The sequence below is a fragment of the Vigna unguiculata genome, chromosome 2 (genome assembly GCF_037176805.1).
Source record: "Vigna unguiculata cultivar grain cowpea cultivar isolate G323 ecotype 2 chromosome 2, ASM3717680v1, whole genome shotgun sequence".
Classification (NCBI taxonomy): Eukaryota; Viridiplantae; Streptophyta; class Magnoliopsida; order Fabales; family Fabaceae; genus Vigna; species Vigna unguiculata.
Window position 1 is genome coordinate 2195804 of NC_140793.1, and position 25731 is coordinate 2221534.

Genomic DNA, 25731 nt, shown 5'->3' on the forward strand with positions numbered 1-25731 from the left:
ATAAAAGGGTAGGCAAAAATAATGGGCCTTACATTCTCCCCAACAACAAAAATTTTTGACCTCAAAAATGAAAATGTACCAGGTAAACAGATGTGGATGTGATTTCGTCATATCCTCCTCCAACTCCCAAGTAGAGTCACTGGTCCTCCGATCCCAGATGACCTTGACAAGACTAACTGTCTTTCCTCAACATTCCTCAACTTTGCTGTCCACTAAAGCAATGGGTGGCACTTCCATAGTGAGGTCCTCTATGACCTGTATATCCTTAGCTTCTAACACATGAGCCGGATCAAACACATACTTCCTCAGTTGCGATACATGGAACACCGGGTTGAGATTTGCCAACTAAGGAGGCAAAGCTATCTCATAAGCCACTGGCCCAATCCTCCTTGAGATCTGATAGGGACTAAGAAACTTAGGAGAAAGCTTCCTTGAGCGGAGAGCCCTTCCCACACCAGTGGTTCGGGTCACCCTCAAGAACACATGATCCCCAATCGCGAACTCCAAGGGTCTCCTCTTGCGATCCGCATAAGCCTTTTGTCTGCTCTATGAAGCCTGCATTCTATCTCTCACCATTCTCACCTTCTCAGTGGTCTGCTCTAAAAATTTTGGTCCGACTAGCACTGTTTCCCCATCCTGATACCAACATAGAAGGGTCCTACACTTTCTGCCATAAAGAGCCTCATATGGCGCTATGCCAATGCTCGCGTGGAAACTGATGTTGTAGGTGAATTCTATCAAAGGCAGTACCTCATCCCAAGCACCCAAATGATCCAGTATGCATGTTCTCAACAAATCCTCAAGCGACTGAATCGTCCTCTCAAACTGGCCATCAGTTTGAAGATGATAAGTTGAACTCATGGTGAGCTTGCTACCCAAAGCACTCTGTAGCGTCTGCAAAAACCGTGAAGTGAACCATGGATCTCTGTCGGAGACTATACTCGAAGGTACTCCGTGCAACCTCACAATCTCCTTAATGTACAACTAGGCCAACTTGGCCATGGACATCCTCAAGTTCATTGCCAAGAAATGAGCACTCTTGGTCAGTGGATCCACTATAACCCAGATGGTGTCGTGCCCTCTAAAAGTTCGTGGCAAATGGGTCACAAAGTCCATCGAGATGCTGTCTCATTTCCACACTGGTATCTCCAATGGCTGTAAGATCCCACCGAGTCTTTGGTGCTCTACCTTTGCCTTCTGACAGGTCAGACAGGCCGATACAAACTGTGCCACATCTTTCTTCATCCCCTGCCACCAGAAGGTTTCCTTGAGGTCTTGATACATCTTAGTCATGCCGGGATGCAAGCTAAGACGACTCTTATGCCCTTCCTCAAGGATTAGCCTTTTCACCTTAACATCATCAGGCACACACACTCTGTCTTGGAACCTCAGTATGCCATCATTACCCAAAGGAAAATCTCTAGCCTCCTCTAACCCAAGCTGTTCCCTGACTCTGTTCAAACTTGCATCCAACAACTACCTTTTTCTGACTGAGTCCAAGAAGTCACTAGATATAGTCAGGTTACTGCATCTAATGAGCTCAGACTCCAAATCCACCTGTAGCTTCATATCCCTAAATTGCTCCAGTAACTCCACCTCCTTGATCATAAGGTGAACAGTATGTACAGTCTTCCTACTTAAGGCATCAACCACTACATTCACCTTCCCCGGATGGTACAGGAGTTCGAAATCGTAATCCTTCAGGAATTCCATCCACCTCCTCTATCTCATGTTCAGCTCCTTCAAGACTTTTGTGGTCACTGAATACACGAAACTAAGCACCATAAAGGTAGTGTCTCCAGATCTTCAAGGCAAACACAATGGCCGTCAACTCCAAGTCATGAGTGGGGTAATTTTTCTCATGCACCTTGAGGTACTTCGAAGCATATGCCACCACCTTCTTTTCCTGCATTAACACACAGCCCAACCCCATATGAGAGGCATCACAATAAACCTCAAAGGATTTTCCAACATCCAGGATCACCAATATAGGAGCACTCGTCAACCTTCTCTTCAACTCCTAGAAGCTTTCCTCACACTTATCTGTCTAGGTAAAAGGTTGGTCCTTCCTCACACCAAAAGGCATAACCACGTACTCGTAGTGCCCATATCGATACTGAAAGGCTGTCTTTTGTACATCATCTACCTTCACTAGGATTTGATGGTATCCCGATCTCAAATCAATCTTCGAGAACACTGACGATCCATGCAATTGATCCATCAAGTCGTCAATTCTCGGAAGGGGATACTTGTTCTTGATGGTCATCTTGTTCAGTTGTCGGTAGTCCACACACAGACGTGAACTCCCATTCTTCTTCTTCATCAACAACACTAGTGCTCCTCAAGGCGAAGTGTTGGGTCGGATAAACTGCTTCCCAGCAACTCCTCTATTTGCTTCTTGAGTTTCACCAACTCTATCGGGGCCATCGATACTGGACCGGTTTCAGGTACCAGGTCAATTGAGAACTCGACCTCTCGATTGGGAGGCAACCTTGGTACCTCTTCTGGGAATACATCCTCAAACTCATGCACCACTGGTATGACTGATGTCCCTTCCTTCTCTACCTCCATACGAGCGAAGATTATGAAGCATTGTGCGCCACTCTGAATCTTCTTCACCACACCCGGAGGAGATACCAACTCATGCTCCTCTGAGTCGGGGAATAACAACTTCTTCTCCCGACAATCTATAAGAATGCGATTGGCAGAGAGCCAATCCATCCCAAGGATTACTTCCAACTCTTGCAGGGGTAGGCATATCAGGTTCACTTTCTACCTGCGTCCCTCTACCTCCATCGGACACCTGGCGCATAAGGACTGTAAGACCCGGGAAAAATTAAATAATTAATTAAGTAATTAAGTGGATAAATGTGGGTAAGGGGAACCTTTAAAGTAATAAATGCGGAGTGTATGACATGGGAAAGTACTAGGCCATGTGGTTGAAAGTACTTCTATTGTGTGAAAGGACTTGGGTTCGAGTCCTATGTATGTTATTTTTTTTGTGTGTTATTAAAATTGTATTATTTTGTGTATATTAAAACGTGTTGTGGGTTTTATGATTATTGAATTGTATTGGTTAGTATGAAATATGAATTGGTTGCATTGGTTAGGCATTGAGTTGGCTTGTGCATGGATGTGGGTTCAAACCTTGGGAGACCCAAAGGAAACTTCATTTTTGTCATTTTTGGTCTTCATTTGAAGTTGAAAGGTTAAGGAAAAGCCTAGCAGAAGTATCAGTTAGGGGAAGCTGGAAAGCAAGCCAATTAGTGAGCTTGAATGGTCATTTTTCCCCTCTTAATGCAGTTTTTCGTTTAAGGTTTTAACTCACCATTAAAACACCACTAGAGAGCCTAATTGTGAGGGAAAAGAAAGTTTTCTGCAGAGGGTATTGTGAGGTAGACAGAGAGTGCGAAATTCAGTGAGGAACTAAGGGTGTGGGTGAATCAGTGGGGGCTGAAGTGAGAGAAGGCAAGGGAGATCAATTGGAGTTCAAGGAAAGAAGTAGAAGAATATCGAGGAAAGCTTTAATCCAGGTTAGGGGAGTTGTTTTGCTTGTATATGTATATGAATATGTTAATCGTGTTTTTCTGGACGATATGAAATGTGTAAATTGATGATCCACTGTTATTTTCTGCGTTTTCTGGAAAAATTCCAGAAACCGCCTGGCGGGGTTGAAGGACCGCCAGGCTGCTCATGCCACCAGCGCTTATTTTCTGGGTTTTGATATGCACCGCCCGGCGGCTAAGGGTAGCCCGCCAGGCGACACGAACTGGGTTACCCAGTTTCTTCTGATTTTTTTGATATTTTTGTGGTGTGCGAGGTTCGAGGAGAATCTGAAGATTTGAATATAATTGATTTGATGGATCGTTGATTGTAAAATTTATAATTGGTGGATTAATACATGAAGTATAATGGAATTGAGAATTTAGGGTTCATTAGGAATTAGAATTGGAAAAACATGGTTGATCGCGATGGTGAGTTTTATTGATTGAAAATAGACATTAATGTGATTAGGATATGAATGTTGATTGTTGTGTGGAGGTGGATCATGTTAGAATTAATGCAAAAGAAATTTGGGTTAGTGGTGAACACTGTGAATGCTGGAAAACGTGGCAGTGTGCGAAACTGGTATGAACCGCCTGGCGGCACTTGGGTGACCGCCAGGCGACGCATCAGAGGGAAGAGCGTTTGGTGATGTTGTTGAAAAGTGTGTTATGGAGAGTCACAGGGGGGGAATTTCTGGAAGATTCGGGTTAATAGTCAGTAAATTTCTTTCTTTGGAATTGAGTGAATATACCAACATGTGGGGACTAAGATTAAGTTGCGGAATGACTTAAGGGTAAATGAAATATGAGAAGATCAATATACGATATACCTTGTGTTGGAATAAGTGATGAGCATACTAATTATACCAGAGGGCTTGTTCTTATATTGATTTATGTAATATATTGAAATGTGATGATTAAGACTTGGGTTTAGATAATTGTACATATTTCATTTTGGTTTGACGCATGTATTGTAATGCTATGAATGTATGTGTGCTGAACCTTGTGTAAATGGGAGTCTATTAAGACTTGTAAAAAGGACCAAAAACCAGTAACATTGCGCTACTGGTATAGCGCCTGGCGGTGCGGGGTGTATCGCTTGGCGGTAGAGTGAAAACCAGTGGCAGTGGCCATTGTTAGCGCTAGGCGCCTGGCGGCAGGGTGGTCTCCGCCAGGCGGTGACGGAAAATTACGGGTCCTGTCTGGGCCGTATCGCCTGACGGTGGGGGTGTGACCATCGGGCGGTTTTCAGTCAGTATCCGCCTAGCGGTGTCTAGGCGATACCAGGCGATTTGCATGGCTGTATAATTGTCTTCTTTGCTTGATTAGTGGACTTGAAGGACTAAGTTCGCTTCTTTGTGCTTTGGCTTGATGGCTAAGTGCAATAGGGGTCTGGGATGTGCTTGAACGATTGAACGCATGATGGGCATGGAACTAGTTGTGTTCCCGTCGGCTACTATTGGGCGAGGAGTCCTTAGTATGGTGATTGCATGCGTTGGGCGCACGATGGGCAAGGAACTGTGATGTTCCCGTCGGCTACTATTGGGCGAGGAGTCCATAGTATGGTGATTGCGTGCGTGCCAGGGTCCAAGTTGTGTAAGCTTGGATGTGTTACTACAGGCGAGGAGTCTGTAGGGTTGGACTATGAGCAGGATTGGCTCGTAGGGTTGGACCAAGAAAGGGATAGTTTCGTGGAAGCACAGTGGAAGTCCCAGGACCTATTTTCATGCATGGGACTCAGGAAGGAATTTGAGATCAGGGTGGATAACTTGTAATTAACATGTATCTGTAAATTTTTATTGGGATGGGTATCATATTTAATTTGTTTAATATGCATAGCTCACCCTATCTGTGTGTGCATGGCGATGATCGGATGATTCGTTATCCGGGAGCAGATGATTTGACAGGTGAGCCAGGAGACGCTTGAGACTAGAGAGCGGGATGATATGGGCTTTTGAAGATTTAAAGTTTTTGATGTATTTATGTTTCGGAAAATTAGCCGTTTTGGCTTTTATGAGTTGTAATGTTTTAATTGAGAACAGTTGCAATGTTTTGATATTACGACTTTAAATTTCCCGCGATTTGGAAATCTGCATAAATAAATGAGGAAAATTTTTATAATATCGTATTTAGTCTCATTTATTTAATTGTTTGTGATATTTTCAAAGTAATATTCCTTGGGGATGTTACAGTTGGTATCAGAGCCAAAGTTTCAAAAATGTTTTGAAAAACATGTTTTGGGGCTTTCGGGGAGTGAGCTTGCTAGGTGTGTGCATGATATTATGTGTGTTTAAATTTAAGGAGGTAAGATTGTGTTAAACTAATGGAATGATGTTTAACAATTGAATATGTGGCGTATCCAGGCAATGGCAGCTAACAGAAGAAGGAATGTTGGCGGTGCTGATGACATTGCAGAAGCCATTCATCGCATGGTGGATGCAATGCAACAACCTATTCCAGCACAGCCAAGAATGACAATAGCACCAGCCAGAGTGCCAACCGTAGAGGATTTTTTGCGCCATAAGCCCGCAGAATTCACGGGTGGGGCCACCCCAGACGAAGCTGATGCCTGGCTTCGCAAGTGCGAAAAGATCTTTGGAGTGATGAATTGTGCTGATGAGCAAAAGCTGGCCTTTGCCGCGTACCTGTTGAATAATGACGCCAAGTACTAGTGGGCAGGCATGAAACAACAGATGCTGGTGAGGGAGGAGCCAGTAAACTGGGAGAATTTCCGAACTTGCTTTTTAGAAAAATATTTCCCAGATACTGTTAAGCAGGACAGGGAAGCAGAGTTCCTGGCTCTACAACAGGGAAACATGTCGGTGCAAGAATATGTTAACAGATTCGAGCAATTGGCAAGGTATTATTCCCAGGCAATTACTGAAGAGTGGAGATACCTTAAATCCGAGCGGGGGCTCAAACATGAGTTAAAGAAGGTGGTCACGCCTCTGAGAGAAATAAGGTTTCCAATCTTGGTGGAACAAGCCAAGAGTGCAGAGTACCTAGAAAGAGGGCCGAACCCAGCAAGTCGACATCAGAAGAATATCGTAGAGGCAAGACAAATGAAGAAACCATATAGTCGACCCCAGACTTCTCAGGGCCCTACGTGTTACCAGTGTGGTGGGTCCCATTTAAAGAGGAATTGCCCTCAGATAACCGGTGGGGTAGGAGGATCAGGAGATCGTCGCAAATGCTTCATATGCGACAAGCCGGGTCACTTTGCCAATAACTGCCCGGAGAAGAAGAGTATCGGGGTGAAAAAGCCAACAACGTCCCCAGCTGAGAGAGCTAAAGCAGCAGGAAGGGTGTTCGCTATGACCTCCACGGAGGCTACCCAGTCAGGTAACCTTATTCTTGAGCCCTGTGTGTTAATTGGCCAGTCAGTTTTGGTGTTGTTCGACTCTGGAGCAACACATTCCTTCATTTCTAATGCTTGTGTGGGGAGACTGAATTTGGAGAAACGTGATTTGGGATGTGAGTTGCTGGTGTCAACTCCTTCCTCAGGTCAGGTAGCAACCAGTTCAGTCTGCGTGGAGTGTGTGATGGAAGTGGCAGGTCGCAGATTCAAGGTGAACTTGGTGTGCTTGCCTCTGGAGGGACTGGACGTAATATTGGGAATGGACTGGTTGTCCAATAATCACGTCATAATTGATTGTGGACGACGCAGTTTGGTATTCCCAAAGCAGGAAGGGTTAGAGTTGATCTCAACTCAAGAAGCCGTGAGAGCGCTGCAAGAAGGGGCCACATGTTTTATGGTGATGGCTAAACCAGAAAAGAAAAGCGCATTGGAGATGATCCAGAATATTCCTATTGTCAATGAGTACGCAGATGTATTTCCGGATGAAGTACCGGGACTGCCCCCAAGTCGAGACATAGATTTCTCTATCGATTTAGTTCCTGGTGCAGGTCCGGTATCCATGACGCCGGACAGAATGGCACCTGCAGAATTGACAAAACTCAAGAAGCAAATAGAGGATCTACTTGAGAAGAAATTTATTCGGCCCAGTGCGTCGCCGTGGGGAGCTCCGGTATTACTAGTGAAGAAGAAAGATGGGAGCTCAAGACTTTGCGTTGATTACAGGCAGCTAAATAAATTAACAATCAAGAATAAGTATCCGTTACCGAGGATTGACGATCTACTAGATCAGTTGAAAGGGGCAGGAATATTCTCTAAGATAGACCTGCGATCTGGGTATCATCAGATCTTGGTGAAGCCAGAGGATGTACAAAAGACGGCTTTCAGGTCGAGGTATGGCCACTACGAATATGTAGTGACGCCATTCGGAGTAACGAATGCACCAGCCATATTCATGGATTACATGAATAGAATCTTTCGACCTTGGTTAGATAAGTTTGTCGTCGTTTTCATAGATGACATACTTATTTACTTAAAGACTAGGGAAGAGCATGTTGATCATTTGAGGGTAGTATTGACGATACTCAGGGATCATCAGTTGTATGGGAAGTTGTCCAAGTGCGAGTTTTGGCTGGACGAGGTACAATTCCTTGGGCATGTCATATCAGCCAAAGGCATTGTGGTGGATCCGGCTAAGATCGAGACGGTCCTTAAGTGGGAGAGGCCTAAGACGGTGACTGAGGTGAGGAGTTTCCTAGGCCTGGCAGGATATTACAGGAGGTTTGTGGAGGGGTTCTCAAAGAAAGTGAATCTATTGACACAGCTCACAAGAAAAGATCAGCCCTTCTCTTGGACTGAAAAGTGTGAGGAGTGTTTTGAGAACATGAAGAAGTGTCTGACTACCGCACCGGTGTTAGTGATTCCTGATCCGGAGAAAATGTTTGAGGTGTATTGTGATGCGTCTTACCAGGGACTGGGGTGTGTGTTGATGCAGGACAAGAGACCGGTCGCATATGCTTCTCGTTAGTTGAAAGTACACGAGAAAAATTACCCAACTCACGACTTGGAGCTAGCAGCTATTGTATTTGCTCTTAAGTCTTGGAGACACTACCTGTACGGGTCTCAGTTCCAAGTTTTCAGCGATCACAAAAGCCTAAAATACTTGTTCGACCAGAAAGAGTTAAATATGAGACAGCGCAGGTGGATGGAGTACCTGAAAGACTACGATTTTGAATTGCTTTATCACCCGGGCAAGGCAAATGTCGTAGCTGATGCATTGAGCCGTAAAAAGATGCATGTCTCCTGCATGATGGTAAAGGAGTTGGAGCTAATTGAAAAACTCTGAGACATGAACTTGGGAATGCAATTTGGTCGAGGGGTCATACGGTGCAGTATGTTGAAGGTTACTAATGACTTCTTGAATGAGATACGTGTGGCTCAGGGGCATGATATGGAGTTACAACAATTTAAAGGATGGTTGGGTACCGATAAAGGAAAGGATTACCAGATGGGGGAAGACGGTATTCTACGTTTCAGAGGTAGGGTGTGCGTGCCTGGAGGACCCATGTTCAGGAGGGAAATTCTAAAGGAAGGTCATCAAAGTCGTCTTAGCATACATCCTGGTATGACTAAGATGAACAAGGATTTGAAAGAGTCCTTTTGGTGGAACGGAATGAAATCTGACGTGGCCGACTTTGTTGCTCAATGTTTGGTATGTCAAAAGGCCAAAATTGAACATCAAAGGTCGGGGGGTACCCTACAACCATTGGAAATACCTCAGTGGAAGTGGGACACTATCTCCATGGATTTTGTGACACACTTGCCGAAATCGATCAGAGGTTATGACTCGGTCTGGGTAATTGTGGACAGATTGACTAAGTGTTCGCACTTCTTACCTATAAATCAAAAATGTTCGATGGATAAACTAGCAGAAACTTATGTACGAGAAGTAGTGAGGTTACATGGGGTGCCAGAAAGCATAGTGTCGGATCGGGATCCGAGGTTCATCTCACGGTTTTGGCAATCCTTGCAAGCAGCCTTGGGAACCCAATTGAGGATGAGTTCAGCGTATCATTCCCAGACGGATGGTCAGTCTGAGCGTACTATACAATCATTGGAAGATTTGTTGCGGTCATGTGTGTTAGACCATCTGGGAAACTGGAACGATGTGTTACCTTTGGTGGAATTCACATATAATAATAGCTATCATGCTAGTATTGGAATGGCACCGTACGAAGCATTATATGGTCGTAGGTGTAGAACACCGCTGTGTTGGTATCAGGATGGGGAAGCCCTTATGCTTGGTCCCAAGTTTCTGTAGCAGACAACTGGAAAAGTTAAATTAATCCAGGATCGGATGAGAGCCACACAGAGTAGGCAAAAGTCCTATGCTGATAAAAGAAGGCGGCCATTGGAGTTTGATGAAGGTGATCATGTGTTTCTACGGGTTACCCCAACCACGGGAGTTGGAAGGGTTCTAAAATCGAGGAAGTTGACACCGCGGTTTATAGGACCCTATCAGATTACGCGGAGAATTGGGCCGGCAGCCTACGAAATTGCCTTGCCACCTCATCTAGCGAACTTGCCCAACGTATTCCATGTTTCTCAGTTGAGGAAATACGTTGCTAGTCCAGACCATGTATTAGAGGCTGATGATGTACAAGTGCGGGAAGATTTGACCATACCAGCTGGACCGGTTCGCATCCTGGACTCTCAAGTCAAACATCTGAGGGGTAAGAAGATAAATACGGTGAAGGTGCTTTGGGATGAGGCGACTCAGGAGATGACCTGGGAGATGGAGGATCGCATGAAGTTATCCTATCCACATCTGTTTCCTGGTAAGTCCCGGGAAAAATTAAATAATTAATTAAGTAATTAAGTGGATAAATGTGGGTAAGGGGAACCTTTAAAGTAATAAATGCGGAGTGTATGACATGGGAAAGTACTAGGCCATGTGGTTGAAAGTACTTCTATTGTGTGAAAGGACTTGGGTTCGAGTCCTATGTATGTTATTTTTTTTTTGTGTTATTAAAATTGTATTATTTTGTGTATATTAAAACGTGTTGTGGGTTTTATGATTATTGAATTATATTGGTTAGTATGAAATATGAATTGGTTGCATTGGTTAGGCATTGAGTTGGCTTGTGAATGGATGTGGGTTCAAACCTTGGGAGACCCAAAGGAAACTTCATTTTTGTCATTTTTGGTCTTCATTTGAAGTTGAAAGGTTAAGGAAAAGCCTAGCAGAAGTATCAGTTAGGGGAAGCTGGAAAGCAAGCCAATTAGTGAGCTTGAATGGTCATTTTTCCCCTCTTAATGCAGTTTTTCGTTTAAGGTTTTAACTCACCATTAAAACACCACTAGAGAGCCTAATTGTGAGGGAAAAGAAAGTTTTCTGCAGAGGGTATTGTGAGGTAGACAGAGAGTGCGAAATTCAGTGAGGAACTAAGGGTGTGGGTGAATCAGTGGGGGCTGAAGTGAGAGAAGGCAAGGGAGATCAATTGGAGTTCAAGGAAAGAAGTAGAAGAATATCGAGGAAAGCTTTAATCCAGGTTAGGGGAGTTGTTTTGCTTGTATATGTATATGAATATGTTAATCGTGTTTTTCTGGACGATATGAAATGTGTAAATTGATGATCCACTGTTATTTTCTGCGTTTTCTGGAAAAATTCCAGAAACCGCCTGGCGGGGTTGAAGGACCGCCAGGCTGCTCATGCCACCAGCGCTTATTTTCTGGGTTTTGATATGCACCGCCCGGCGGCTAAGGGTAGCCCGCCAGGCGACACGAACTGGGTTACCCAGTTTCTTCTGATTTTTTTGATATTTTTGTGGTGTGCGAGGTTCGAGGAGAATCTGAAGATTTGAATATAATTGATTTGATGGATCGTTGATTGTAAAATTTATAATTGGTGGATTAATACATGAAGTATAATGGAATTGAGAATTTAGGGTTCATTAGGAATTAGAATTGGAAAAACATGGTTGATCGCGATGGTGAGTTTTATTGATTGAAAATAGACATTAATGTGATTAGGATATGAATGTTGATTGTTGTGTGGAGGTGGATCATGTTAGAATTAATGCAAAAGAAATTTGGGTTAGTGGTGAACACTGTGAATGCTGGAAAACGTGGCAGTGTGCGAAACTGGTATGAACCGCCTGGCGGCACTTGGGTGACCGCCAGGCGACGCATCAGAGGGAAGAGCGTTTGGTGATGTTGTTGAAAAGTGTGTTATGGAGAGTCACAGGGGGGGAATTTCTGGAAGATTCGGGTTAATAGTCAGTAAATTTCTTTCTTTGGAATTGAGTGAATATACCAACATGTGGGGACTAAGATTAAGTTGCGGAATGACTTAAGGGTAAATGAAATATGAGAAGATCAATATACGATATACCTTGTGTTGGAATAAGTGATGAGCATACTAATTATACCAGAGGGCTTGTTCTTATATTGATTTATGTAATATATTGAAATGTGATGATTAAGACTTGGGTTTAGATAATTGTACATATTTCATTTTGGTTTGACGCATGTATTGTAATGCTATGAATGTATGTGTGCTGAACCTTGTGTAAATGGGAGTCTATTAAGACTTGTAAAAAGGACCAAAAACCAGTAACATTGCGCTACTGGTATAGCGCCTGGCGGTGCGGGGTGTATCGCTTGGCGGTAGAGTGAAAACCAGTGGCAGTGGCCATTGTTAGCGCTAGGCGCCTGGCGGCAGGGTGGTCTCCGCCAGGCGGTGACAGAAAATTGCGGGTCCTGTCTGGGCCGTATCGCCTGACGGTGGGGGTGTGACCATCGGGCGGTTTTCAGTCAGTATCCGCCTAGCGGTGTCTAGGCGATACCAGGCGATTTGCATGGCTGTATAATTGTCTTCTTTGCTTGATTAGTGGACTTGAAGGACTAAGTTCGCTTCTTTGTGCTTTGGCTTGATGGCTAAGTGCAATAGGGGTCTGGGATGTGCTTGAACGATTGAACGCATGATGGGCATGGAACTAGTTGTGTTCCCGTCGGCTACTATTGGGCGAGGAGTCCTTAGTATGGTGATTGCATGCGTTGGGCGCACGATGGGCAAGGAACTGTGATGTTCCCGTCGGCTACTATTGGGCGAGGAGTCCATAGTATGGTGATTGCGTGCGTGCCAGGGTCCAAGTTGTGTAAGCTTGGATGTGTTACTACAGGCGAGGAGTCTGTAGGGTTGGACTATGAGCAGGATTGGCTCGTAGGGTTGGACCAAGAAAGGGATAGTTTCGTGGAAGCACAGTGGAAGTCCCAGGACCTATTTTCATGCATGGGACTCAGGAAGGAATCTGAGATCAGGGTGGATAACTTGTAATTAACATGTATCTGTAAATTTTTATTGGGATGGGTATCATATTTAATTTGTTTAATATGCATAGCTCACCCTATCTGTGTGTGCATGGCGATGATCGGATGATTCGTTATCCGGGAGCAGATGATTTGACAGGTGAGCCAGGAGACGCTTGAGACTAGAGAGCGGGATGATATGGGCTTTTGAAGATTTAAAGTTTTTGATGTATTTATGTTTCGGAAAATTAGCCGTTTTGGCTTTTATGAGTTGTAATGTTTTAATTGAGAACAGTTGCAATGTTTTGATATTACGACTTTAAATTTCCCGCGATTTGGAAATCTGCATAAATAAATGAGGAAAATTTTTATAATATCGTATTTAGTCTCATTTATTTAATTGTTTGTGATATTTTCAAAGTAATATTCCTTGGGGATGTTACAGTTGGTATCAGAGCCAAAGTTTCAAAAATGTTTTGAAAAACATGTTTTGGGGCTTTCGGGGAGTGAGCTTGCTAGGTGTGTGCATGATATTATGTGTGTTTAAATTTAAGGAGGTAAGATTGTGTTAAACTAATGGAATGATGTTTAACAATTGAATATGTGGCGTATCCAGGCAATGGCAGCTAACAGAAGAAGGAATGTTGGCGGTGCTGATGACATTGCAGAAGCCATTCATCGCATGGTGGATGCAATGCAACAACCTATTCCAGCACAGCCAAGAATGACAATAGCACCAGCCAGAGTGCCAACCGTAGAGGATTTTTTGCGCCATAAGCCCGCAGAATTCACGGGTGGGGCCACCCCAGACGAAGCTGATGCCTGGCTTCGCAAGTGCGAAAAGATCTTTGGAGTGATGAATTGTGCTGATGAGCAAAAGCTGGCCTTTGCCGCGTACCTGTTGAATAATGACGCCAAGTACTAGTGGGCAGGCATGAAACAACAGATGCTGGTGAGGGAGGAGCCAGTAAACTGGGAGAATTTCCGAACTTGCTTTTTAGAAAAATATTTCCCAGATACTGTTAAGCAGGACAGGGAAGCAGAGTTCCTGGCTCTACAACAGGGAAACATGTCGGTGCAAGAATATGTTAACAGATTCGAGCAATTGGCAAGGTATTATTCCCAGGCAATTACTGAAGAGTGGAGATACCTTAAATCCGAGCGGGGGCTCAAACATGAGTTAAAGAAGGTGGTCACGCCTCTGAGAGAAATAAGGTTTCCAATCTTGGTGGAACAAGCCAAGAGTGCAGAGTACCTAGAAAGAGGGCCGAACCCAGCAAGTCGACATCAGAAGAATATCGTAGAGGCAAGACAAATGAAGAAACCATATAGTCGACCCCAGACTTCTCAGGGCCCTACGTGTTACCAGTGTGGTGGGTCCCATTTAAAGAGGAATTGCCCTCAGATAACCGGTGGGGTAGGAGGATCAGGAGATCGTCGCAAATGCTTCATATGCGACAAGCCGGGTCACTTTGCCAATAACTGCCCGGAGAAGAAGAGTATCGGGGTGAAAAAGCCAACAACGTCCCCAGCTGAGAGAGCTAAAGCAGCAGGAAGGGTGTTCGCTATGACCTCCACGGAGGCTACCCAGTCAGGTAACCTTATTCTTGAGCCCTGTGTGTTAATTGGCCAGTCAGTTTTGGTGTTGTTCGACTCTGGAGCAACACATTCCTTCATTTCTAATGCTTGTGTGGGGAGACTGAATTTGGAGAAACGTGATTTGGGATGTGAGTTGCTGGTGTCAACTCCTTCCTCAGGTCAGGTAGCAACCAGTTCAGTCTGCGTGGAGTGTGTGATGGAAGTGGCAGGTCGCAGATTCAAGGTGAACTTGGTGTGCTTGCCTCTGGAGGGACTGGACGTAATATTGGGAATGGACTGGTTGTCCAATAATCACGTCATAATTGATTGTGGACGACGCAGTTTGGTATTCCCAAAGCAGGAAGGGTTAGAGTTGATCTCAACTCAAGAAGCCGTGAGAGCGCTGCAAGAAGGGGCCACATGTTTTATGGTGATGGCTAAACCAGAAAAGAAAAGCGCATTGGAGATGATCCAGAATATTCCTATTGTCAATGAGTACGCAGATGTATTTCCGGATGAAGTACCGGGACTGCCCCCAAGTCGAGACATAGATTTCTCTATCGATTTAGTTCCTGGTGCAGGTCCGGTATCCATGACGCCGGACAGAATGGCACCTGCAGAATTGACAAAACTCAAGAAGCAAATAGAGGATCTACTTGAGAAGAAATTTATTCGGCCCAGTGCGTCGCCGTGGGGAGCTCCGGTATTACTAGTGAAGAAGAAAGATGGGAGCTCAAGACTTTGCGTTGATTACAGGCAGCTAAATAAATTAACAATCAAGAATAAGTATCCGTTACCGAGGATTGACGATCTACTAGATCAGTTGAAAGGGGCAGGAATATTCTCTAAGATAGACCTGCGATCTGGGTATCATCAGATCTTGGTGAAGCCAGAGGATGTACAAAAGACGGCTTTCAGGTCGAGGTATGGCCACTACGAATATGTAGTGACGCCATTCGGAGTAACGAATGCACCAGCCATATTCATGGATTACATGAATAGAATCTTTCGACCTTGGTTAGATAAGTTTGTCGTCGTTTTCATAGATGACATACTTATTTACTTAAAGACTAGGGAAGAGCATGTTGATCATTTGAGGGTAGTATTGACGATACTCAGGGATCATCAGTTGTATGGGAAGTTGTCCAAGTGCGAGTTTTGGCTGGACGAGGTACAATTCCTTGGGCATGTCATATCAGCCAAAGGCATTGTGGTGGATCCGGCTAAGATCGAGACGGTCCTTAAGTGGGAGAGGCCTAAGACGGTGACTGAGGTGAGGAGTTTCCTAGGCCTGGCAGGATATTACAGGAGGTTTGTGGAGGGGTTCTCAAAGAAAGTGAATCTATTGACACAGCTCACAAGAAAAGATCAGCCCTTCTCTTGGACTGAAAAGTGTGAGGAGTGTTTTGAGAACATGAAGAGGTGTCTGACTACCGCACCGGTGTTAGTGATTCCTGATCCGGAGAAAATGTTTGAGGTGTATTGTGATGCGTCTTACCAGGGACTGGGGTGTGTGTTGATGCAGGACAAGAGACCGGTCGCATATGCTTCTCGTTAGTTGAAAGTACACGAGAAAAATTACCCAACTCACGACTTGGAGCTAGCAGCTATTGTATTTGCTCTTAAGTCTTGGAGACACTACCTGTACGGGTCTCAGTTCCAAGTTTTCAGCGATCACAAAAGCCTAAAATACTTGTTCGACCAGAAAGAGTTAAATATGAGACAGCGCAGGTGGATGGAGTACCTGAAAGACTACGATTTTGAATTGCTTTATCACCCGGGCAAGGCAAATGTCGTAGCTGATGCATTGAGCCGTAAAAAGATGCATGTCTCCTGCATGATGGTAAAGGAGTTGGAGCTAATTGAAAAACTCTGAGACATGAACTTGGGAATGCAATTTGGTCGAGGGGTCATACGGTGCAGTATGTTGAAGGTTACTAATGACTTCTTGAATGAGATACGTGTGGCTCAGGGGCATGATATGGAGTTACAACAATTTAAAGGATGGTTGGGTACCGATAAAGGAAAGGATTACCAGATGGGGGAAGACGGTATTCTACGTTTCAGAGGTAGGGTGTGCGTGCCTGGAGGACCCATGTTCAGGAGGGAAATTCTAAAGGAAGGTCATCAAAGTCGTCTTAGCATACATCCTGGTATGACTAAGATGAACAAGGATTTGAAAGAGTCCTTTTGGTGGAACGAAATGAAATCTGACGTGGCCGACTTTGTTGCTCAATGTTTGGTATGTCAAAAGGCCAAAATTGAACATCAAAGGTCGGGGGGTACCCTACAACCATTGGAAATACCTCAGTGGAAGTGGGACACTATCTCCATGGATTTTGTGACACACTTGCCGAAATCGATAAGAGGTTATGACTCGGTCTGGGTAATTGTGGACAGATTGACTAAGTGTTCGCACTTCTTACCTATAAATCAAAAATGTTCGATGGATAAACTAGCAGAAACTTATGTACGAGAAGTAGTGAGGTTACATGGGGTGCCAGAAAGCATAGTGTCGGATCGGGATCCGAGGTTCATCTCACGGTTTTGGCAATCCTTGCAAGCAGCCTTGGGAACCCAATTGAGGATGAGTTCAGCGTATCATTCCCAGACGGATGGTCAGTCTGAGCGTACTATACAATCATTGGAAGATTTGTTGCGGTCATGTGTGTTAGACCATCTGGGAAACTGGAACGATGTGTTACCTTTGGTGGAATTCACATATAATAATAGCTATCATGCTAGTATTGGAATGGCACCGTACGAAGCATTATATGGTCGTAGGTGTAGAACACCGCTGTGTTGGTATCAGGATGGGGAAGCCCTTATGCTTGGTCCCAAGTTTCTGTAGCAGACAACTGGAAAAGTTAAATTAATCCAGGATCGGATGAGAGCCACACAGAGTAGGCAAAAGTCCTATGCTGATAAAAGAAGGCGGCCATTGGAGTTTGATGAAGGTGATCATGTGTTTCTACGGGTTACCCCAACCACGGGAGTTGGAAGGGTTCTAAAATCGAGGAAGTTGACACCGCGGTTTATAGGACCCTATCAGATTACGCGGAGAATTGGGCCGGCAGCCTACGAAATTGCCTTGCCACCTCATCTAGCGAACTTGCACAACGTATTCCATGTTTCTCAGTTGAGGAAATACGTTGCTAGTCCAGACCATGTATTAGAGGCTGATGATGTACAAGTGCGGGAAGATTTGACCATACCAGCTGGACCGGTTCGCATCCTGGACTCTCAAGTCAAACATCTGAGGGGTAAGAAGATAAATACGGTGAAGGTGCTTTGGGATGAGGCGACTCAGGAGATGACCTGGGAGATGGAGGATCGCATGAAGTTATCCTATCCACATCTGTTTCCTGGTAAGTCCCGGGAAAAATTAAATAATTAATTAAGTAATTAAGTGGATAAATGTGGGTAAGGGGAACCTTTAAAGTAATAAATGCGGAGTGTATGACATGGGAAAGTACTAGGCCATGTGGTTGAAAGTACTTCTATTGTGTGAAAGGACTTGGGTTCGAGTCCTATGTATGTTATTTTTTTTTTGTGTTATTAAAATTGTATTATTTTGTGTATATTAAAACGTGTTGTGGGTTTTATGATTATTGAATTATATTGGTTAGTATGAAATATGAATTGGTTGCATTGGTTAGGCATTGAGTTGGCTTGTGAATGGATGTGGGTTCAAACCTTGGGAGACCCAAAGGAAACTTCATTTTTGTCATTTTTGGTCTTCATTTGAAGTTGAAAGGTTAAGGAAAAGCCTAGCAGAAGTATCAGTTAGGGGAAGCTGGAAAGCAAGCCAATTAGTGAGCTTGAATGGTCATTTTTCCCCTCTTAATGCAGTTTTTCGTTTAAGGTTTTAACTCACCATTAAAACACCACTAGAGAGCCTAATTGTGAGGGAAAAGAAAGTTTTCTGCAGAGGGTATTGTGAGGTAGACAGAGAGTGCGAAATTCAGTGAGGAACTAAGGGTGTGGGTGAATCAGTGGGGGCTGAAGTGAGAGAAGGCAAGGGAGATCAATTGGAGTTCAAGGAAAGAAGTAGAAGAATATCGGGGAAAGCTTTAATCCAGGTTAGGGGAGTTGTTTTGCTTGTATATGTATATGAATATGTTGATCGTGTTTTTCTGGACGATATGAAATGTGTAAATTGATGATCCACTGTTATTTTCTGCGTTTTCTGGAAAAATTCCAGAAACCGCTTGGCGGGGTTGAAGGACCGTCAGGCTGCTCATGCCACCAGCGCTTATTTTTTGGGTTTTGATATGCACCGCCCAGCGGCTAAGGGTAGCCCGCCAGGCGACACGAACTGGGTTACCCAGTTTCTTCTGATTTTTTTGATATTTTTGTGGTGTGCGAGGTTCGAGGAGAATCTGAAGATTTGAATATAATTGATTTGATGGATCGTTGATTGTAAAATTTATAATTGGTGGATTAATACATGAAGTATAATGGAATTGAGAATTTAGGGTTCATTAGGAATTAGAATTGGAAAAACATGATTGATCGCGATGGTGAGTTTTATTGATTGAAAATAGACATTAATGTGATTAGGATATGAATGTTGATTGTTGTGTGGAGGTGGATCATGTTAGAATTAATGCAAAAGAAATTTGGGTTAGTGGTGAACACTGTGAATGCTGGAAAACGTGGCAGTGTGCGAAACCGGTATGAACCGCCTGGCGGCACTTGGGTGACCGCCAGGCGACGCATTTGAGGGAAGAGCGTTTGGTAATGTTGCTGAAAAGTGTGTTATGGAGAGTCACAGGGGGGGAATTTCTGGAAGATTCGGGTTAATAGTCAGTAAATTTCTTTCTTTGGAATTGAGTGAATATACCAACATGTGGGGACTAAGATTAAGTTGCGGAATGACTTAAGGGTAAATGAAATATGAGAAGATCAATATACGATATACCTTGTGTTGGAATAAGTGATGAGCATACTAATTATACTAGAGGGCTTGTTCTTATATTGATTTATGTAATATATTGAAATGTGATGATTAAGACTTGGGTTTAGATAATTGTACATATTTCATTTTGGTTTGACGCATGTATTGTAATGCTATGAATGTATGTGTGCTGAACCTTGTGTAAATGGGAGTCTATTAAGACTTGTAAAAAGGACTAAAAACCAGTAACATTGCGCTACTGGTATAGCGCCTGACGGTGCGGGGTGTATCGCCTGGCGGTAGAGTGAAAACCAGTGGCAGTGGCCACTGTTAGCGCTAGGCGCCTGGCGGCAGGGTGGTCTCCGCCAGGCGGTGACAGAAAATTACGGGTCCTGTCTGGGCCGTATCGCCTGGCGGTGGAGGTGTGACCGCCGGGCGGTTTTCAGTCAGTATCCGCCTAGCGGTGTCTAGGCGATACCAGGCGATTTGCATGGCTGTATAATTGTCTTCTTTGCTTGATTAGTGGACTTGAAGGACTAAGTTCGCTTCTTTGTGCTTGGGCTTGATGGCTAAGTCCAATAGGGGTCTGGGATGTGCTTGAACGATTGAACGCATGATGGGCATGAAACTAGTTGAGTTCCCGTCGGCTACTATTGGGCGAGGAGTCCTTAGTATGGTGATTGCATGCGTTGGGCGCACGATGGGCAAGGAACTGTGATGTTCCCGTCGGCTACTATTGGGCGAGGAGTCCATAGTATGGTGATTGTGTGCGTGCCAGGGTCCAAGTTGTGTAAGCTTGGATGTGTTACTACAGGCGAGGAGTCTGTAGGGTTGGACTATGAGCAGGATTGGCTCGTAGGGTTGGACCACGAAAGGGATAGTTTCGTGGAAGCACAGTGGAAGTCCCAGGACCTATTTTCATGCATGGGACTCGGGAAGGAATCTGAGATCAGGGTGGATAACTTGTAATTAACATGTATCTGTAAATTTTTATTGGGATGGGTATCATATTTAATTTGTTTAATATGCATAGCTCACCCTATCTGTGTGTGCATGGCGATGATCGGATGATTCGTTATCCGGGAGCAGATGATTTGACAGGTGAGCCAGGAGACGCTTGAGACCAGAGAGCGGGATGATATGGGCTTTTGAAGATTTAAAGTTTTTGATGTATTTATGTTTCAGAACATTAGCCGTTTTGGCTTTTATGAGTTGTAATGTTTTAATTGAGAACAGTTGCAATGTTTTGATATTACGACTTTAAATTTCCCGCGATTTGGAAATCTGCATAAATAAATGAGGAAAATTTTTATAATATCGTATTTAGTCTCATTTATTTAATTGTTTGTGATATTTTCAAAGTAATATTCCTTGGGGATGTTACAAGGACGATGTCCTGACCAAACCTGATGCCGAAGTAGATACCACAAGTTCACACTACAGCTCACACACCGGCAGACCCAACTTTTTCACGCATGCATCTGACACAAAATAGTGTGTCGCTTTAGAATCATATAATACACAACAATCCTTTCCAACTATCACACAATGACACATAACAAGATTACCCGAGCCTGTAGCCTCTACTCCTGTCATGGCGTAAACCCTGCCCGTCGCCTGAGGCTTGTTGCTTATGTTCCTCTACTGGTGCTGGGTAGGAGTCTGGACTAGAGGTCGCACCACTGTCCTAGCAAGAGTGAGACAGTCCTTGCCAAAGTGGCCCTCTTTGCCACAATTGATGCACCTGTGGTAACCTTCCATCCGTGGGCAAGCGTTCCTCAAATGAGGGCCCCCACATATATAGCACTACACTCGACCCTGCTGAGGAGAAAAGCTCATAGTCCCCTATGACTGATGGTGGGGTCTATCATACGGTCTCCTCCGCTTCTCATGTCTCGGCTTGGACCCAGATGGTCCACCAATCCTCTATGGTTGTTGTGGGTGTCGACCTTCTACTACACGCTTCCTCTTCTCCATCACTCTAGCTTTCTCCACCAGAGCAACAAAATCCTTGATGGACAATGGAGCCATCATCAAGCGGATATCACCGTGGAGACCATTCTCGAACTTGTTGCATCTCCATTCTTTGTCAAGCGGTAGAGTGTAGAAGCGGCTGAAGTGCTTGAACTTCTCAGCATACTCAATCACAGATTTTCCTCCTTGCGTCAACTGGAGAAACTCCACCTCCTTCGCGTATCTAACACTGTCAGGAAAGTACTCGGAGAGAAACTTCCCCCTAAAAGCTTCCCACGTGGCTGGCTCATCCCTCTCCTCCATGATGGACTTCATGTAAATCCACCAATGCTTTGCCTCACCCGTGAGCATGTATACCGCAAACGCCAATCTGTTCTTTGCTGGGCACATCTTCGCATTGAAGATCCTCTCTATATCCTTCAGCCACTGGTCTGCTGCATCTAGGCTAGCTTTACCGTCAAATTTCACTGGATGATGTTCCAGAAAGTCTTCTAGGCTCCAATCCCTGACTGTAGGTCGTGGCTTAGGACCAAAGACAGGTGTAGCCGTCCTGCTTTCCTCCAGCTGGCGGAGGGCCTCCATATGCTGCTGGTGGGCATCCTCGGCAGCTACCCTAGCAGCCTCCATCTGCTGCATCCCAAGTTGTTACTGCTCAAGTCGCATCATGGATGCTTCATGTTGCTACATCATCGTCATGCTCTGTTGTGTCATCGCAACCACCATTGCCTCTATTGCCATGGCGATATCGGGTACATCGTCCTGGGAGGATTGCGGAGTCCTACGAGGAGATGCCATAGTTCACTGGCACACAGGAAATTACTTGGTTAGGCTTGATAAGACAGGAATTTAACAAAGAACACTCATAAAGACACAAAGAAAGCTAAATGGACATCCAAGTCCACAGACCTAAGAAATGACCGCTCTGATACCATAAATGTAACACCCCATTTAAATAATAACTTTAATTTAAATGAAATGCCACATAGATAGAAATTTGAGACAAGTCCTGGAGTATAAACGCTACTCCTTGAGATCTGATAGGGACTAAGAAACTTAGGAGGTTGTTTTCTAAAAGTGCGTTAGATTGGTTAGGGTTAGGGCAGATTAGGTCTGAATTCTCCTTTGGGTCAGCCCTTAGGCCTAATAAATTGGGGCAACCCTCAAAATAAAAGGGTAGAGGAAAATAATATGCTTTACAATTGGTTTTCCTAAGAATATTTTCGATAATTTGTTATTGAATCTTGATGAGACTTTATAAAATTTTGAAGCTATATTATATTTAATTGAGTAAAATAATAATTTTAAAGATCATCTTTATATATATATATATATATATAATATTTATAAAATTGATGTTTCCTATTTATTGTTAGAAAAATACACTATAATTTTTATTTTTTTACTTTTATTCTTTTTTCTATAACATGGATTAGTGTGAATTATTGATAAGTCAAGTCAAGAAATCATGAGAATCATAATATTATTTTTCTTATTATTATGATTATTTTCATAACTGATTTTTATTTATTAGGTGCACATCTAAATTTTAATATAAATTAGTATTGTGTTTGCATCTATGTATTAGTCTTATGCATTGTACAACTAAGCAACTTCAACAATATTCAATATTAAAGTTATCCTTGAAGAATAAACAACCGAGAAATTTGGTTTTTGGTACAGTAACGCCGTGACACAACAATGACTTTGTTTCAGTAGTGATTTTCCCCTATTATTGAAGAAATTCTAAAGAGAAATCACAAGAAAATCTTCATATTACCATTGTTTGTTGGGTTTGTTTACGGGAATACTGTTCTCGGAAATAAGAGTGAGTATTACTTCAATTACTGTCCAATAATTTACCAAGAAACGATTAGATTGATTTATGGAAAAATGTTGTTTCACTTTACCTTTAAACATATAAAAAATAATATAACATCTTAAAATTAAATTATCAATACAAAGTTTATCTTAAATAATATATATATATATATATATATATATATATATGGTTAAATTATGTTTTTTTGTCCCATTTTCGTAACAAAATATCAATTTGGTCCTTTTATTTTTTTTATCTCAATATGATCCCTATCTTAGGAAGTTTGATGCAATCAAGTCCCTTCCATTAGTGGTGTAGTAACGGTGTTAAATGAGGTGTCACGTGTCAGTTCTTGGATTTTTTGAATTTTTATTTATTTTTTAAAATTTTTTTAAAAAAATTAAAAATTTTGCCGCATGTCAAGCTGACATCGTGCCACATGGCAGTGATAGTGCCACATGTCACTATTATGCCATGTGTCATTTTCTCATTCTCAATTTGATCCTTGTATTTTAATTTTTGTCTCAATTTAGTTCCAATTTTTGTAAAAATTGTGCAATTTCGTCCTCTTCAAATTGAAACAAACATTAACTTTTACATAAATGTTATACAAATATTTTTATTAAATTTGATGATTTTATTCAAATTGATATTTTTATTATATATTTTCAACAAAACTAAGTTTGTTTAAATTTGTTTCACATTTAATTTTACTTAAAATTGTTTTCAAATTTTTAATTTATTTGTTTTAGATTGTTACATAAACTAGTTAATTTTTTTAAAATTTATATAATTGTTATTTTTACACTAACTAAAACATTTGTATAGAAATTATTGAATTTCACATATTTTTAAAATATGCAATTATTTAAAATATAAATTCAAATAAAAAACAATATTAAAGTATGATGTAATAAAATATCAATATAATTTATGATTTTTTTTGTTATTAGCATTATTTTTTATTGAAACAATTTTAAATAATGTTTAATTAAAATATAAATTAAAATAAACTTAATCTTGTTAAAAATATATACTTGAAATATCAATTTTGATAGAAATATTTGTGTACATTTATATAGAAATTAAATTTGATTTCAATTTGGAGAGGAACAAAATTACTTACAAAAATTGGGACTAAATTGAGACAAAAGTTAAAATACTGGGACCAAATTGAGAATAGGGAAATGACACCTGGCATAATAGTGACACGTGGCAAATTTTTAATTTTTTAAAAAATAAAATAAAATAAAAATTTAAAAAAATCAAAAAAAATTAAAAAATCTAGGAACTGACACGTGGAACCCCATTTAACACCGTTATTATACCACTAACGAAAAGGACTTGATTGCATCAAACTTTCCAAAATAGGGACCAAATTGAGATAAAAAAAATAAAGGGACCAAATTGATATTTTGCTACGAAAATGGGGACCAAATGTATAATTTAACCTATATATAACCGCAAATATGTGTAGAAAAGAAATAGAAAGAATCTACTATTTTTCAATGACATTTTTTTCACCTGTACTTATACTTATTTATGTATATTGAATAATAATTGCAATTCATAACATAAACTACACATGCAAGGGTAAATGCTTAAAAATAAATGTCTAACGCAAGATAATGATATAAAAATAATGATTTAAAATAAACAATTTCATTTGAAATCTATACTCTATTCAATTTCAACCAATTACAAATATATAATAACTACATAGATCACACATAAATATATAGATCTCAAGGATATTCAGGCACGATAAACTAACGTCTTTCGAAAGATACATATTAAGTATATCTTAGCAAAGACTAACATTTGATTCAATACCCAATACTTAGATTTACAAACAAATGTAAGAGAAAGGAACAATGTAAGTTCGAATACAACCCAAGTCACATATCTACACACGTCATAGTGTGCAAGAACTCCCATATTTGTTTCTCACAACTTGATATCTTAATCTATGTGTCTTAGATCATCTATGAAGAAAGAGGATGTAACATCTCATTTTAATAGACAAAAGCTACTAAAACAAAACATTTCATTAAGATGTTCAAAGGCAGATTAACAGAATAAAAGTATATCAATACAGTCCTTTGAACGTTCAGACTATAGAAATATACTTTTTATACAACACCAAACTTACACAAAACCCTATATTGGACATGTAAACCACTCATACTTTCGCTATGGTCTCACACTTTAACACAAACTCCTCATCCATTAGAGGTGTCTCCAATCCTACAACCTCATATGCTCCCACCGAATAGGTGATCATCACAGAAGAAGGACAAACAACACAAGACATAGAATGCAATGGTAAGCTAGCTTATAAAAGAAATAATCATGTAACAATTAAGCTTATTATATCATAACATAGCATATTGTTACTGAAAAACCAACACGACAAGTGCACCGGTTGTGCATAGCAAGTAACAAGTATTTTATCGTTCTCTCCCAAGGAACTTGTGCAACGCATGGCAACTCTCACAATTCAGGACTCAATTAGACACAAAGTTCACACAAACACAATGGAAACTCTTTTTTGTATTTTTATCAAATAGTTGGTGTGCAACAAGAAATTAACATAGTGTATTTACAATTTGTCAAGATTAGACTTCAACCATTTCATTCTCATGCATTCTAAATTATCCCAATTCCATATTCATGTTAAAATCAATTCACAAGAATACTCAAATCCTATTCCTAGAGCCTTTGAGCCTATGATCACTTATCAAGTGTC

The 25731-nt window shown here is 41.9% G+C and overlaps 5 protein-coding genes across 5 annotated transcripts; 3 read left to right on the forward strand and 2 right to left on the reverse strand.

The window, feature by feature from the left end:
* Positions 1-2331: 2331 nt before the first annotated feature.
* On the reverse strand, positions 2332-2721 carry LOC146888198 (uncharacterized). Its single transcript, XM_085669770.1, has one exon. The coding sequence runs from the start codon at positions 2719-2721 to the stop codon at positions 2332-2334; it is 390 nt and encodes a 129-aa protein (XP_085525896.1).
* A 3505-nt stretch (positions 2722-6226) lies between these two features.
* On the forward strand, positions 6227-8428 carry LOC114173603 (uncharacterized). The gene has a single exon (XM_028058091.2). The coding sequence runs from the start codon at positions 6227-6229 to the stop codon at positions 8426-8428; it is 2202 nt and encodes a 733-aa protein (XP_027913892.2).
* A 5217-nt stretch (positions 8429-13645) lies between these two features.
* Positions 13646-15847, forward strand: LOC114173604 (uncharacterized). The gene has a single exon (XM_028058092.2). The coding sequence runs from the start codon at positions 13646-13648 to the stop codon at positions 15845-15847; it is 2202 nt and encodes a 733-aa protein (XP_027913893.1).
* A 1329-nt stretch (positions 15848-17176) lies between these two features.
* Positions 17177-18452, forward strand: LOC114173605 (uncharacterized). Its single transcript, XM_028058093.1, has 2 exons — positions 17177-17657; positions 18286-18452. Exons 1-2 carry the CDS (start codon positions 17177-17179, stop codon positions 18450-18452), a joined length of 648 nt encoding a protein of 215 aa, XP_027913894.1.
* Positions 18453-21115: 2663 nt separating this feature from the next.
* LOC114173607 (uncharacterized) lies at positions 21116-21799 on the reverse strand. Its single transcript, XM_028058094.1, has one exon. It carries the CDS (start codon positions 21797-21799, stop codon positions 21116-21118), a length of 684 nt encoding a protein of 227 aa, XP_027913895.1.
* Positions 21800-25731: the final 3932 nt, after the last annotated feature.

Excerpts from the sequence above, each read along its gene's own strand:
- LOC114173604 (XM_028058092.2), top strand. The coding sequence starts at position 13,646 with ATGAAACAACAGATGCTGGTGAGGGAGGAGCCAGTAAACTGGGAGAAT.
- LOC146888198 (XM_085669770.1), bottom strand. The coding sequence starts at position 2,721 with ATGGATTGGCTCTCTGCCAATCGCATTCTTATAGATTGTCGGGAGAAG.
- LOC114173605 (XM_028058093.1), top strand. The coding sequence starts at position 17,177 with ATGAGAGCCACACAGAGTAGGCAAAAGTCCTATGCTGATAAAAGAAGG. Across the intron at positions 17,658-18,285 it reads CTATCCACATCTGTTTCCTG|TGGGGGCTGAAGTGAGAGAA; the intron begins GTAAGTCCCGGG and ends TGGGTGAATCAG.
- LOC114173603 (XM_028058091.2), top strand. The coding sequence starts at position 6,227 with ATGAAACAACAGATGCTGGTGAGGGAGGAGCCAGTAAACTGGGAGAAT.
- LOC114173607 (XM_028058094.1), bottom strand. The coding sequence starts at position 21,799 with ATGCAGCAGATGGAGGCTGCTAGGGTAGCTGCCGAGGATGCCCACCAG.